The sequence below is a fragment of the Gavia stellata genome, chromosome 4 (genome assembly GCF_030936135.1).
Source record: "Gavia stellata isolate bGavSte3 chromosome 4, bGavSte3.hap2, whole genome shotgun sequence".
Lineage (NCBI taxonomy): Eukaryota > Metazoa > Chordata > Aves > Gaviiformes > Gaviidae > Gavia > Gavia stellata.
Genome location: NC_082597.1, coordinates 53,240,519 through 53,257,430, shown reverse-complemented (window position 1 = coordinate 53,257,430; position 16,912 = coordinate 53,240,519). Strand labels below are relative to the sequence as shown.

Here is a 16,912-nt window from a genome sequence, read left to right as displayed (position 1 = left end):
AGCCACCGTTGTGAGCAGGATTCAGCTACAGGCAGGAGGTGAACAAGTGCTTCCAAGACCTCAGTCGTAACTTTAGGGCATAAGTGTGTGAAGGCTTAAGTATTTTCTTGAGTGTGTGTTTTCCTTGCTGCTATTTCACAGACTCTTTCTGTGAACAACCTATTTTTAAGACATGGATCCTGCCCAGAATTTTACAGCTGAAGTCTTCGACTCTGTGTTTTGTACTCTCTGGGCTGATTTGGGTGGCTCACATTTTAAACAACATGACAAGGGTTGATAAAAATGCGAGGAAGGAAATACTTCTGTGAGACATTCTGGGAGGTGAACAGAGTTTTTACATTTATTGCAAAAACATCAGTGTTAGCTCCAAGGTTAAACAGAACTCCATGTTAGGTGCAGAGCAGGTATTCAGCATTTCTGTTATGATGTCTGAAAATATCGTGTTTACCCCTTCCTGCACTCCCCAAACTTACACACTTATTGGAGAAAAGAATATTTTTCTGAGAATTTAGAATTCTGTTAATTAGCTCACAGTAATATTGATTTTAAAGTGGGTCCTTTGAGAAATTTAGCATCTAACCTAACTAGCATTTATCTCAAGTAATATGAATAATGGTACAATATAGACTCTCTGGAATTTTCATTACTCAAATGAAGTGAAATTATCTTCACAATATACATTCAAGACATTAAGATGTAATTTAGGTAAGTATTAATAATTATTTTATTGAATTGTTATGACTAAATAGGCAGACAGAGTTGGGTCAACAGCATTAGTAATTAAGTAAGTGGGCTAAGTGCAACATCAGAGGTAATTTTTTCAATTGCCACCTTATCTGTGCAGCTAATTTGCATATGACAATTGTGTTGGTTGTAATGAATCAGTGCTACAAGGAAGAGGGGATAAAAATAGCAGAAATTCTTCCTACAAGGAACCTTGTCCCAGCTATCAGTATCGTTTAATTATCACTATACTTTAATTAACTATTACTATTGTGTGAAAGGTCTGTGACTATATGTTCATTTGAATATCAATATTTGAAAAACTTTTGATGGCACTGGTTACTTCAGGTTCACTTCTGGAAGAGCTGAATGTGAACCAGAGAAAGATCTTTAAAACATAGGTAGAGTGGCACTAGGGGTCTGTTGGGACTCCTTTTTAAACTGACCCTACTTACATCACCTTCTATCTTTATGCATAGTTTGTAAATCAGGGCTCTGAATTGCTATCACCTCACTCTTATCTATGAGTGAAATGGCCTTTTTTAGTTAACATTTCAATAGTAGTTTATTATTACTTCCTGACAAAATGACAGTAATATGGAGAACTTTCTTCCAGTTTTCTCTTCGGTTTTGTGGGGTTTTTAATTGCTAAGAAAGTCATAAATGTAAAGACTGACAATAGAGCCAGGTGAGGACTGAGAATGAGTATCAGTATCAGTAGTTTAAAAGCAAAATAATTTTGGAAGAAAGTTATCAAATTATTATTTTATAATATGCTCAGTCCTTTCTTCCTAACATATTTTATAATCAATCTCTTTTCCCCAAGGCAAAATTTCATGCCTCTGCAGGGGATTTTTCTAACATAGTCTTTTCAGGTTTGTAGGTGAAATAACAATTTCTGCAGTATCTCCAGGAATCTGATAAATCTTTCTGACCTGAAAGTACAAGTTAAGCATTTCACTCAATAATGATTCTTACAGATCTTGTTTTCATGTTAACAGTGGCAATACTAGTGAGAGGCAACCTTTTCACTCATACTGAAGCTTGCTAAATTCTGGTCATTTGCCAGTTCTTGTTTGGAAATGAAACGTGTGACATATTGCCTGAAATTTTTGCACTAATAAGAAGCAGTTTTCATTACTGAAAAGTCTCTAAGAAATAAACTCTTTTACCATGTGGAAAAGCTATGTTGTAATGAAAATTTATAAACCTTCTGGCATATGATTTAGACAATAAAAAAGAGAAGTCTTGGTTATTCAATGTGTCCTTAACCATTTTGTGAGATGTCTTTAATTTGTTCCCAGCCAGAGGACACTTTAGATGTCAACTATTTCAAGGGGATGAAGTTTGGAAGGATATTAGGATTAGGTGGGTGAGAAACAAAGCAATTTGGAGTGAAGAAGGGGCTGTTTTAAGTGAGCCATTAAGGATGTGCTTCATAACAGTCCTTGTTCCCATTGGTACCAGATGCCTGCTCCCTTCCTTTCCAGTTATGCATTTGAGGTGGAAGGGGTAAGGAACAATAGAGCTCTTTGATGCTGTTGGTCTCAGTTTCTATCTCTAACTTCAGTCTCCAAGCATGTATAATGGAAGAACATTCCCATCTGCCCCTGCCCTGCTCCCCCGTCTCTTATCTGAGTGGCAGGAATGATAGTACTCTCAGATACCCCAGCTAACTCTACCACCTACCAAATTCTCTTTTTCCTTTCTGTGACAAGCCATATTTCCAGCCACCCTGAAAACCCAAGTATGATGAGGCCTGTTGCCCCAACTCCATTCAGATCCCCCCCAGCTGTGCTCCTGCGGTGTCAGATCTCAGTCAGCCAGGGTGAGGTTCAGTGCAAATACAAAATGTTGATGGTGCAGCAGATTACTGCATGGGCGGCTGGGAGAGGGCAAAGGAGAGCATACAGTGCTCCCCAAGCAACAAGAGTGATGCAACCACCAGTGTTACCCTATCAATACTGTATTTACCTCAGAGGTCATCCTTCCCTTACCCACATCAACCCCGCGCTTAAGCAAACCAATTTCCAATACATCAAAAGCATAAAAAGGTTACCAAAAGTTGTTGCCACTTCCAGTAGCACTTAGCATCTCCAGTTGAACTTGATCTCAATAACAGCTGCTCAGCAAATGGATTCAACTCAGCCTGGTGGGTAGCAGCTCCTTTACACAGCTTTAGGCACCAGATTCACTACTTTTCCTCCTCTAGTTGACATAGTTGAGCACAGAAAAAGCTGGGTTAGGTAGTATTGCTAGCCTATAACCAGAACTCTCCCAAATCTTCTATTTCTTACATAACAATCTTTTCTTTTGTAACAGAAAAAGCTTCAAATGCAAAATTAATTTCTTCTTTCTCTTTTTTTCAGCCAGTTTTTATTCAGTTTACATAAAGTGATGCATATGCATTTACCTCCCCATTGAGTTTTTTTTCCCAGAACTTTGATTGCAATGAAAATCTATGAAACCTCTCCCCAACCTTTATCAGACTTTCAATCTATAAGCCAAGGCACAGAGCAAGAATAAGACCAAAAAGCGTATGCAGGTGGTTTGTTCCCCATACCCCCTCTCTTCCAGCTTCAGTGGTTGAGTTTTCCGAGCTTTTTAAAGCTTCCATACCATTTTTATTTTACTTAGATGACAGAACCAGACATTGGAATTTTTCACCATAGGTCTCACATACAGAAAATACATGAAGATTGAAAACACAGGTACAAGGGGGGCAATGAGAAATGTACAGTCATGCCTGCCATCCTGATATGTTCTTGTAATCACCATATTTTATTATCTTCAGGGACAGATCTTCAAAGTGTTTTTGTTCCTGCAGGATGTAGAATGCATATTGGTCTATTTTTTTATTTTTTTTTTCAGAATCCTGAAAGTTGCTCTCTTTTGATAGTAAATGAAATTGTCTACAAGTTTATGAATCTTTTGCTTTGATTGGATTTTAGAGGTTCTTTGAGCTGTTTAATGTATTAAAATTAAGCTATTTTTAATAGAGTGATTTTTTTTGCTATAAATCTGACATATTCCAGGTTAAATAATTGTTTTCTAAAGATTCTGTATATGTATATCTGTATACGTATGTACTTACATACATTTGGAATCTGGTATAAAGGTCTAACCCAGCATTTCTGGGAAAGGCTATATTAACTTCAGGTGGAGAGTGCCAGAGGTGATTTTGTGTGGAACAACCCAAATAAATGCCAGTAAAAACTTTATCTCATAGCATACCATTATGTGTTTTGTTCTGAACTTATTTATAGGAACTACCTCAGATTTTGGCAAAATTTCTGTGGTTTTTAAATTGTGTTGTTTTTCATATGCCTCCAGTCTCCCACATGCAGAGACATTTTTCCTTCTTTCTTGAGCCCAACTGTTCTGTGAAACTACTGCCTTCTTACTCGGGAGACTGGCTTCCTGTATGTGCTTACAGGGAAAAAGATGATATTCCTGAGAGTTGTGCAGAACCACAAATCCCGGGGCAGGCAGCTACACTCTTTCCTAACTGGAGCTTCAGAACCAGAATCTTTCTAATTCATAAGTAAGACTATCTCTTACGCATTAACAAGACAGGAACTTACCTCAGCAGTGTAAGCTGAAGAGAACGAGATCTGAATCTGTCCTAGCATAAGCAATTTTGATATATTCTTATTGCTTTAATTCTGAGAAGTAAGTTTTCCTTCCAAGTAAATTGTCCTATACACTTAAGACACTACAATATCACAAAGCCTCTTATGTTTTTATTACACAACAAAACCATAATAACCCCAGCAGAGCTTGCTGTCCCCTAGTTCCTGTTATAAGTACCTGTTCTGCATATAAGCATATCAAAGTTAAATCTTTGGACTCAAATTCTCTAGGTTTCTACTAGAATAATTTCTTTTTGGTGAATGTTTCAGCTAACATATCTCAGCTATTTTTAAGGCTGAAATAATGTGAAAATACATTCTTGCATTAATATTCATTTTAATTACATTTACCATGTCATCTCTGTAAAGTTAATTGAGGTTAAATTTGGCCCAGCTTTTAATAAATGGGTGCATGGCAGCTAAGAGCTGGGAGAGAATTTCTCCTCTTGTCTCTCGATCTGCTGCAGAAAGAAGTGAGGTTTTCCTCACTCTCAATGTAGGAGCCTGTGGAAGGAGACTGGAGGAGCGCAAGAAGAGGAATCAGGTAAAAAAAGAATCAGGGTCTGAGATTAAGGGCAGAATGGGAGCAGACACCAGCGAGATAAGAATAAGGGGGACTGTTTCTTTCTCTTCACAGGTATGTCTGCAAAGCCGAGAGCAGCTTTCTACTATCAGTTTACTCCTCTATGTTAAGCAATAGTGGGTATACACTGAGTATATAAAGTTTCCTGGTTTGCTCTTGTGGAAAGATGAAGAGCTCATTTAGCTCCATGACAGGAGACAATGAAGTCTGCTTTACAGGAGGGATGAGTGTCTGCTATTGTTGACACTGATGGTAACACACAGGAAAAGTTCCAAAACCTGAGCACACTGAAAGACCAGGTTCTTGCCTTCTCAGACAGGGGCAAGGAGGCAACATGAATTCCAGGCTTTCCTGAGTTTTAAATACTTGATTTTGTAACCTTGACATACTTTAAAAATACATAATACCAACTGCAAAGAAACAAAATATATGAACTCATATATAAGGAAAAAACAATAGTAAAGAATTAATAAAATAATGCTATCTCTGCATGTCTGTGCCTAAGTGTTAGTTGAATTGGGTTTTAAGCATTCCAATATTTGAAGCTGGATGTCAAGGTTACACCAGTAAACAGTGTGTAGTAGCTCAGTGATGAGTATACTGTGATTGTGTGTAAACATCATGCAGTGATGAAAGGTGAAATCTGAAAAACAGTGAAACTAAATGAAAGCAATAGCTATAAACAATATAGCTACATTTATTAAAAAGAACAAAAATGTATAGTCTTTGTTTTGGACTGGATCCTCAGTTGGCTCAGTTTGCTTAAATCCATTTATCCTAGCTATTTCCAGCAGCTGAAGATTCCAGCCCAAAATGCAGGGTTTTTTGCCCCCGTCCTTCCTCTAAGTTTACAGCCTCCTTCAGGTTATTTACAGGAGAAAGGAAGAAAGGGGAAATTATATTTTGTACGCATTTACCAGCGAGATGAAGGGGGTATTAACCCCACCTCATCTCTGTCACTGCACAGCCTGTGCTGCATGCACTCTTACACCATGTGATCTACTTAAACTGGCATGATTGCACAGCTTCTCCCTTTGAAGCAGGTCCCTGCCTGCCCCTGTTCTGAATGCTGCACACAGATTCTTTCAGGATATGATTTGCAGACTTGTAGTCTTAAATCATACCACTTACCGTGAAATACAATTTTAAATGTAATAGTTTTGCAAAGTTTCCGTGGCTGCCTTAAAAAGACCTCCCCTAGATTTTGCAGGATACTCTGCAGGTAGCACTTCAGAGTCCTCGAGTACATCTGTAAACTAATCAGTCCATCTGAAAAAAGTGAAGATTTAGCAGCTGAGCAGGGTGAAGTATTGCTTATTCCAGTGCGCTTTTTCAAAGGAAGCTATGTTGCTGTGGGACAGGAGATTTGATATTCAAAAGAATTCATATCCATTATTAAGCCCCGATTCAGCAAAGTATTTAAGCATGCTCTGTTATGCGCCTGTTAGCTTTTCATTTTGCTGCTGCTTAAGAGCTCTACTGAGTCAGAAGCAGCAAGCCAAATGGAAAGGTGGAGATGAAGTTTTTCATGGATTTGCTCACATAAAGCCTATTTCATGATGATGTTAAATGAGTACAAATAATAATAATTCTAGCTTCTAAGAATTAGTGTCATGAGACTGCAACAGGTGTAAGAGTTCAAGACAGGTCATCTGTTTTTTGTAGGTTTGGTTTGCAACTGTAATATTTAGAAGCTTTTTAAAAATAATAATTAAAAAAAGCTGAGTTTTTGTCTGAAATGAGGTAGTCTAAAAAAGCAATACAAGATTGCCAGCCTACCTTGAACCATCTTGATTTGACCCCTGGCTGCAATTCCCTTTTTAAGCTGCTGTTGAGCCTCCTGTGATTCCCAGTAGTTACTGCCAGCTAATCAAGTTCCTTAACCTTCAAATGCTGAACTTACTATCTAGGTGGTATCAGACTCCTTCAACTTAGGAGTCATATTATCCTGTTTGTTTAGCTATAGGTTCTCTCCTACTGGTGGCAACTCCTAAGAATAGAGGCTTGAATTGTGGAGGCTTATTTTATGGACTTTTGTGGGCACTTATTTTGTGTATTGTTTGAACAGATGGTCTTTTTCAGCTGTTTGCATGTTAGGAGTTATTTCATTTGACCTGCCCGCAAGCAGGGAGATAAGAGCAGTGATGGGTAAAGTTAGGACTGCACTGGTACAGTTAAATTCAGGGTGATGGGGACTGTATGGGGTTTGTTGATACCACTCCCCCTCTTTGGTTTCTTCACCATTTTACTAACAAGGAACTAAATAATTTTATCCTCATCCACTCTGTTCATCTTACTCTGTGTTAAGTACTTTCCAGTCTGGAGAAAAATGAATGTAATGTATAGCTAGGTGAGGTAGGAGGGGAATGAAAAAATGAAGAGTTACTGAACATTTCTGTAGTCATGTCCTTGGTTCCAGTCAAATGAAAGAAGGTTCACATCTGGTATTTGGCTTAAGTGGGAGCTACAGTTTCTCCACTGGCAGTGCTGCCAGCAGTACAGTAATTGTCCATTAGTTCAAGCACCTTCCACATATTTTGTCATTGTGAAAATGAATGCAATCATCAGTAATTTATTATTCTTGTCAGGTACTACAAGTTAAGCGAAGTGTTCTCATTTAAACACAACAGAAGGGCTTGTTCCAAGCTATTGAAGGCATGTGCTATTTTTTCATTTCTATTCTACGTTTCTTCCATTTTTAGGGAAGCAATGTAATGGAGGACCAGGACCTCCTGGAAATAGGAATCCTTAACTCTGGACACAGACAAAGAATACTCCAAGCAATCCAGCTTCTCCCAAAGGTATAGTTTCTGTTATTATCCAAGCGAGGGAACTAACACCTACAGCTTTCACGTTATTTAAAGCACTGTTTTGAATGGAGATGAACATAACTCTCTACTGGTTTTGTAGACACATTTTTTGCATGTGCAAATGGGGCATAAAGTAATGTCATTGCATTGGACCCACTTTGTATAGATGTAATTTACAAACAAAACAAAGAAAAGTAAAATCTGTAATTTGAAGTGATGACTGTTTATAATTTATTTTAATTATTTTTGACTTTTCAATCTGTTTATAGACTGTCATTACATATGTGTAAATAAGGCTGTCAATGAATCCCAGATATTTGTCTTTATATAGCAGTTGGCCTGGAAATACTTTGCCCCTTATTTAAGTATTCTTAAAAGCATTGGATGAAACATTGTTTTCCTAATACCTGCCTTTCATGTAAGATGCGGAGACCTCCTGCAGACTTCATATTTGATTTGCTGCTGTGTACATGAATTTTGCTTCTCAGCAGTGGACAGAATAACTTGCAGTCATTTTTCCAGTCATTTTTGGTGCTAGCTGATTTAAACTATAGATTTTTAAATCAGTGATAGAAAGGGATAGTTCTTATATTTTGCGTACCAGAATGTCTCACTGGAGGCTTCTACTAGTATTCCAAACAAGAGAGATAGTGGCCTAGCATGAAAACTTACTGTTTGGTTTTAGAAAGCTGTGTAAAGAGGATGAATGAGAAACTGACCCCAGTAAGGCTCAGAAGGCTGCCACATGTGATGCAGATACTTAGTGCAAGATACTAAGGCAGGAATAAAACCTGGTGTAAAGTGCATCAAATGCTCTGGGATCAGCATGTGTGGAATAATTGAGGTAAATAGAGATTATTCTGCTTGCATTTGATAATACTGGAGAATTAGAAGAGTTATTAAAGGACTTTCCAGTCTAGAGCATGCGGATGACATTGCTGGAAGAGGCTTTTTGATGCATCATGACTTACTAGATAAGTTCTATGCATCACTTGTAAAAGAGAACAAGGATTTCTTTTGTATGGGAAAAATGAGAAGTTGTGAACAATTTCTGTACCTGGATGTGCTAGTCAAGTTGTATATACTACGAGCCTGTGCACTGAAACACCAAAGATTATTAAAGACAATAATATTCCACATACCATGTTAGACATAAATGGTACAAGTAGTAGGGTATGTAAAAGTAGCGATTGATGAATTACAATATATATTTAAGGTTTAACTATTAATTTATGAATTTCTCAGCAATTCTATCCTTCAAATAAAATTTTGTAATCTTAATCCCTGCTCTTGGCTGATGAAATATTTTTCTGGTTTCATGTTTCTCAGAGAGATCAGCTTTTGTATTATTGTTTAAATTTTTCAAAATTACTGAATGGATTTTTATAATATCATCATTTTAGTGCTATCTGCACTCAGTAACTGTTGTTTATGAAAACATTGTTAATAATATCTGCTTTTGGAGAGTGTACTAATGCTGAGAGCCATATTCTGTCATAAAACTCTAACTGAGGTCTTTTTAAAATGTGCTTAATACAAGAAAGGAGAACAGAATGAAGATCTAGAGATACTCTTGAAACCAGTTGAGAACAAGCTGGTTATGTAGTTACTTGAAAGAATCAACATCTTCTGAACCAAAGATAATTACGTAACACGGAACAGCTTGAAGCATGGGCCGAATAACAGTGAGGTAGTCTTTAGCAGCTTCCCTGTTGAGGTAGAAAAAGCAGTCCTTAAGGACCATATTTTTAACAAGTCTTTGATGCAAGATTGTTACACCAGAACAAAGGCAGTTGAAAGCTGAAGCTGTGCATCACATTTCTTCACTTAAATGACTCAGCAATGTGAGAGAGCTTACATGGTAAAAATATATAATTTCCTATTCAAAACTGAGTTGTCTTGAAGGCACAGCTGTCGGAATAGTTATAGGGCCCAAAAACTGGGATCATGGTAAGTTTTATCTAATGTAACCCACCCTTGTTATATTCACAACAGCTTGCTGAAGATCTAAAAAACTTTCACATCCTGCAAGGAACCGTGAAACATTTCTGTATATCTATTTGTTTGTTGATAAGTTCAGCTCTGTCATCACGCATTCAAAATAGTGCGTACTGTCTAAATATTTTGAGATCTCAAACCATAATTGGAGTCTCTCTAATTTGAATCTCATTAGATAAAAAATCTTTTTGTTTGTTTTGAACATGTACCTCTTTTCTTTCGTTTAATTTAAAACTTGATGACTCCTTGTGTTTTAGTACTTAATAGCATTGCTGATGATGTTATTTTTAGTTTTACTATTAATGTTTCCTGTCGTGACACTTTTTAACTCAGATTTTGAGGTGGAAGTTAAGTGCTTTACAAAACATATATGGAAAAACACTTCCTTAGAGTCATATACTCAGGCAGTATTGAATAAGCTTAGAGGGTAAAAATCAAGCAACAAATCTCTTGTCAAGGTTTTAGAATACTCTTTTTTTAAACTCTTTTTTTTATTCTCATCAGTATTCATCTCTGCAGCCTAAAAATGCAACAGGCATTTAGTGGATCAAAAGAAAGACTGTCTTTTTTTGCTCATAATTGCTGGCTTCCTAAAGAGGGATGAATTTCTATATTTCAAACACCAGTAGCCTGTTTCGGAACCACTTTCTAAAGCTTGAAGTAGTTTTAAATAGGAAAAAAACCCACATATCTGTCCAAATATAGATGAATTAATCATTGTAGTTTCTTACGCAGTGTGTAACCAGTATAAAAAGGTATGTTTACCCAGATTTCTCAAAATATTTTTCCCTGATTATTCTGTATTTGAGGAGAACATTTCATAAGAGTGTAAACTGGTATGTTTGTAAGAGATAGGCAGAGTTGAAATCTTTCCGTTAGAGTTCTGCTTTTCAAAATGTCCTTTATTTTTGTTGGATTAGAGCTAGTAGCTCAAATTCTCATCTCTCACTACTGTAATTTAAGTACTCAAGTTTCACATTAATATTAACTCGAGCACTTTATGGCTTATTATTATTAGATAAGGTTAAGACACTCCAGTAGAAATATCATTTGTAAAATTAATTCTTTAAATGGAAATATTTTATACATGACATCAGTCTTAGAGCAAATTTCGTACAGAGTTTGATACTGCATTTAAGATTTTTTGTGTGAAAAGAATGAAATCAATAAATGTTTGGAGAAGGATTTTATGTGTTTTATTAAAAGGAAGTTCAGACATATTGAGAGGTAGAGACAATGTCTAAAAAGATACTGAAGTTGCAAGTACAAGGATTTGAGAAAAAAATTAATACTGAGAAAAGAATTGTGTGCAGGATATGCTTAATTGACTAAGAAAATAATAGCAGTCATGACGTAACATTTTAGCCACACTTAAGTGACATGGGAAACCAAAGGAACATTGTCAAGTTATTTCGGCATCCAAAACCTATGTGCAAGTAACTTCTCAATGGGTTCCTCAAAAGCTAAAATGTTTTTGAAAATAAGAAATATCCTAGCTTATCTGAGAACTTAGGTAAGAAAAAGGATTGGTTTTGTGTGGGATGCTCAGTGTATGGCTTCTTCTCCTAGCGCATAATGGGAACACATTCTGTCATTTGACAGATGGAAGAAAGATGTTAGCTGAAAGCAGCTTTCTCCTGGCTTCAGAGCTATTCTTAAAGTATGCAGCTTGTTCCTTCCTGCATGGAGAGGTCTCAGCACAAAGCAAGTATGGGAACCTTGTAGCAGTGGTATGCAGGCAGCCAGCATCTTTCCTGGGTGCTTTGCAGAACCAGACAAGAAGTAGGATATGAGCAGGCTATGAGCACATGCTCCCTGTGAATAGTGTTATATGAGCAGTAAAGCTGTGCTTCCAAAAAGTGCTGGATCTATTATTACTCATACGTAACACTCTTTTATGCAAGCACAGTCAGTCTGGCATTTAGGAAAACAGAACTACTGTGCATGTGCACATTAACTGTGCTGTGTATGTAACAGGGAAAGACCACATCATATGTTTCCTATTGCTATATTGCTACTGGCTTAGACATCCCAGAGCTTAGCAAGCTGATTTGAATCCTGGTGTTTAATTCTTTCCCATTCAGCACAGCTAATAGGTAGATCATTCCAACTTCCATTCCTACAGACAGTGTCCAAACTAGGAGATGCTGCAAAGTAGATATCATAATGTTTATGACCCTTTCTGGGTATGACTCCTTGGTTCTGGTCTGCTGGAAGTGAAGATGAAAAACAGAATTCAAAGGAACTGCTTTCTACTCTGCTGTTTTTCCTCCTTCTAATGCCTCTGGGAATTACTTTCCTAATTTGGAAGGAGGCCACTCACCTGCTCATTGCACTGTTTATAAGACCTTTAAGCATAAAGACAGAAAAAGTGTTAGAATCCAGCATAACACATGAACTTTCCAACTCTGAAACACAAAAGCATAGTCTACATTATTTCAGTAATGCAGCACAATAGGAATGGATCAGTAAAACAAGTCAGTTAAATACATCCATGCTATAGTTCAGGGTGTTTACTTCAGACTAGCTTTAGACTGCTCCCATAGACCAAATGTGCCCTCCATGCATGTGCTTCAAAACTGTCTGATGAAAGCAGTCTCACAAACATTTTCCTTCTTAACTGATCCTATCAGTGAGCCACTCTAGACATGACATGCTGTCATTTATCTGTATCATGCAGATAACAGTAGCACGTCACTGGTCCTGCCACAATTGCCCATACAGTAAGTCTTATTTCTCTTCCTGCTTCTTTCATACTTTCTTATTTGTGGTTGACTCCACAATGCCTACTGCCTGCTCTGAGAATAGTCAACAGGCAAGGAAATATGCCGTCAGAGAGGAAGTGCTATTCTCTTTCTGTGGCAACTAGACTAGGATGACAACCTGAATGATCTGACTTAGACTTTCTGCACATTCTTTTATCCAAGAAAGGAGACACAGACAATTGCTTTCTGGGAGTATTTGCTGGTGTGGCTGTTCTGCCCCAGGCCTTCACCCTTCATGAGCTCCATAAGGGCCGCTGATGGAATCCACATTCCCATCTGCAACCTGTCCTTCGGCAGCTATAAACCACAAAGACTACCACTCAGTTTTCCCACACCTTTACTCATTGAGGCATATTTAGGAACATATTTTCAAGTCATCAAAAGAACTTTCAATATCCATATGGTCCATAATTCCAGCAATGGATTCAGAGGGTACACTAGCATCTTCTCTACAAGCAGCAATAGTGTTAGCATCGTTGGTATACTGCCTGCCTCATGGGAAATGCTATGCACCCTCTGCATCACCAGGTCATGAGACTATACATATCCAGAAATGGAGCAAGTACCCAGTTTAACTGTAACTCTGTCACGTGGTGTGTGAAAGGACACTATAGCTTTCACCATTTGCCTGCAAGATAGCAGTCTGTGTGACAGACTGGACATAAACATTTCCAATGTTTCCCAGATTATAGGTCTGGGCTGTGTTCTGCACAGCCCCTGCAAGGACACAGTTAAGTCTTTTTAACTTTTTAACAGCCTGAAATAGCAAAGACCAGTTTCTTCAACACCCATAAGCATGGTCCTCTGTTCACAGAATCACAGAATCACACAGAATCACTAAGGTTGGAAAAGACCTGTAAGATCATCAAGTCCAACCTTAAAAAAAAAAAAAAAAAAAAAAACCACCACAAAAAACAAACCACAACACACCAAAAACCAACCCACCCAACACCACACAGCACCATGCCCATCAAGCCACATCCCACAATGCCACATCCACACGCTCCTTGAATACCTCCAGGGAGGGTGACTCTACCACCTCCCTGGGCAGCCTATTCCAATGTTTCACTAGTCTCTCAGTAAAGAACTTTTTCCTAATATCTAGCCTGAACCTCCCCTGGCGCAACTTGAGGCCATTTCCTCTAGTCCTCTCACTAGTCACTTGGGAGAAGAGACCAGCACCCACCTCTCTGCAACCTCCTTTCAGGTAGTTGTAGAGAGTGATAAGGTCTCCCCTCAGCCTCCTCTTCTCCAGGCTAAACAACCCCAGCTCCCTCAGCCACTCCTCATAAGACTTGTGTTCTTTTTGAATCTTCTCAGAGCATCAAGGATGGTGCTTGTCTCAAGGATGTTGCACCTTCTGAGATGAAGGGAAGAACCAACCAGGAGTGACTGGAGTAAGACAAGGAAAACGTGATTAACACTGAATGTCTTTTGCAGTGTTTCAGATCTAATGGGAAGATTACAAAGAAATGGAACTCTGTCTCCTTGTGTCATTGAATTTCTATCTCCACTCCCACCTCCACACAAAGGAAGTGGAGATGCTTTCATGGCCTCTGAGGCTTACTTGCTTCAACCATTCACTCCTCAATGGTACTGGGTTGATAGATATATTTATTCTGCCTACTGGTGTGTAACTATTAACTTCTGTCTCCAGTGCTTTCTGGAAATTATGCTGGCCATTTCACTATAAAAAAATTCCAGTTGGAGCTGCTGCTAGAAGATGGTTGGTGAGGTGGGAGGAATGAAAGGCTAAAAAGGCCTATGTAAGTGACTGCCATGACTTGGGGAGGGAGGAGGAGTAAGACTAGAAGACAGCCAGAGATTCAGGGCTTACTAGGTCAGAGGGTACTTTTCTATGTTCCCTCTGACCAGGAGACCCTTTGCTATGTCCTCCTCTCCCTCCTCCAGTGAGATAAGAGCTTTTGTCCCATCCCCGCCCACTTTTCATCTATCAAGAGAAATGATTCATCTCTCCTTGGTTGAAACACTCCATTCAGAGAATGACTCTCCCCTTTCAGTCTTATGATGGGGTGTTAGTACATTGTATTCAAGGCATTGTGACCCAGAGGATCCCCAGCTGTTCCTCTTCAGTCTCAGAAACAATCTCTGCCTGCACAGCATGCCATGGCCAAGTTCTCTGTCTCACATGCAGAGGCTCCAAGGTCTCCAGAGAGGCACCAAGGTGGCCTCCGGAGGTGCCATGAACAGCTCATAATCGCTGCTGCCCAGTCCCAGAAAACACACTTGCTAGGAAAACATCCAGCATTAAACAAAAGCTAAAAATCATAGTGACTAATGACACAAACATTTTCCTGAGGGCTGGTAGAGCCTACCGTGGTATAGCAATGACAGAAACTGGTCAGTGTGGCCTAATGAAACAGGCAGGAGCAGCATTTGCAGTTGTGAGAAGAACAGAAGAGGTACCAGCAGTCGCCACAGTCTGTTGCAACTTGAACACCTAGAAAGGGTCTGCAAGAATGAGATACTAAGAGTGCCTGTCCATGGAAGCAGCATTTCTTCCTCAGGATTGGCCCTGCCTCCTTCTTCATCTGTCTCTGGTTGCTTCTGCAGCTGGCCCCTGGTCACCGCACAGGGCATAATTAGACACCTCTGGACTTCTCACAGCAGTCATGAGGTCAGCAGGTTATCCTGCTATCAGGAAGCTTTCAACTTTCTTACAGCACAGGCTGATGTACAGCATCATTTTCTTGGGGCTCTAGTTAGGACCCTGTGGGATCTTCTGTGAAGCTGAGGAGATTGATGGCTTTTCTGACCATCACGAAAAATAGCATTAGTAAAAGGTGGATGACCATAAAATCATTATAGAAGCAACAAGAAATTCAGCAAACAGTTCTTAGCTAGGCAACAGAAAGTGAGGCAATTAAATCAGAAAAAGCATCAAGGAAGGAAATTATGAGAGTCATGAAGAGTTAAAGGCAGTTGACAGCAAATACAAAGGTATACCTCCACCATTTGGTCCATGTGTTTATGTGTGTTTTCTCCCATTGATTCAGATCTTTGTGTCCCTATTAGGGGTTGAAATGCATTTGGTGCCTGACTGGTGCTGATCTTCTGATTTACTTGCCTCCAGAAAGAAAGCTGGCTAGTGCGTACCCAGACTATTCTGCAAAGCAAACAAATGCAAAGTAGATTACTTTTAAATCTTACTGCAGTACCAAACCATAGTACTGTTGGGCCAAAAATGTCACCACTGGTTCAAGCCCTGAGTGGGAGAAAAAACTAAAGGTGCATTTGATAGCATGTTATCTAAAGTAAAACAAGCAGAGCTACTCAGGATCCAGCAAAGGTGGATGTTTGACTTTGGAGATGTCAGTCTGTGCTAATATCTGGGTTTTGAAAGCTCTATGCACTGAAGTACCAACAAATATCCACAGGACTGCTTTTAGAAATTATACTCAAATAAACTCTTGAGTTCAAAGGGCAGAGCTTCCACTTAGTCCACAAATTCCAGATTTAGGTCTTCTTAAGATTACGTTATATGCAATCGAAATGTCCTGAACTGTTGCGTACATCATCCTCAGTAATACTGAATGAGACCTGTTCTTCCCTTGTCCCAGACATTGTGTCTGATGAAGAACTAGGAGGTCTTTTCAGTTTTCTGCATGTGGATCTGTTTAAATTTTTCCAGGAAAAAAAAAAGGGGGTGTGTGCACCTATTTTCCTTTAAGTTCAGAAGATAGATTCCAACTATAAAAATCATAGAAAGGGTGCCTATTGCAATGCTGACAATCTTAGGTAGGAAACTCTAAACTCAGTTCATGGTATTCTGGTTTTACCATCAGGGCAGGATCCTGAATCAGTCAGCGCTGTGAAGTGAATGTGCCTATACTGTCTTTTTATAGTAAGCTCCACGAGAAGACGGAAGGCTTTTGATTAGCAGAAAGAAAAGTCAAACATTATTAGAACACAAGCTTGAATAGTTAACTTTTTAAATATGTGACAAGGTAGACAGAATAGAAAACCAAAAGGTTTATATACAGCTCTTCCTCACCCACTGTGTCTTTTTAGGCAGGTCCCTGTTTTCAATCAGTGGCTTTCTCAACAGCAGCAAATGCAAAGTCTTCTCAGGTCCTTAGGGAGTTGTGCCCCTCCCCAGTGAGAGCTGCCTCTCTTCCCTTGACTGCAGGCTCGATTTCTGCACCGGCACTGCAGACAGCAGCTCCACGTGGTGCCCCTGTGCAGGCAGGCCCTGTGGTCTTCAGAAGTGTCACTCTCTGAGCCTTTTCTTTCACTGCTCCAGAGGAGGAATGATGTCCTCTTCTAACAACAGGAGTCCAACTGATCACATTTTTAAAGTACATGATATGTAACAGACAACTCACAAAGACAGGAAGAAAAAGAACTGATACCTCCCCCATTACAATCATCCAGAATTAC

General features: G+C 39.0%; 1 protein-coding gene across 1 annotated transcript in view; it reads left to right on the top strand.

Annotated features, from left to right (window-relative positions):
- ANKS1B (ankyrin repeat and sterile alpha motif domain containing 1B) overlaps nucleotides 1–16,912 on the top strand; it is a 457,036-nt gene that overhangs the window by 271,163 nt on the left and 168,961 nt on the right. Inside the window, exon 16 of the mRNA XM_059816688.1 lies at nucleotides 7,641–7,739. Within this exon, the coding sequence (XP_059672671.1) occupies nucleotides 7,641–7,739 (99 nt within the window). The remainder of the gene's footprint in view (nucleotides 1–7,640; nucleotides 7,740–16,912) is intronic.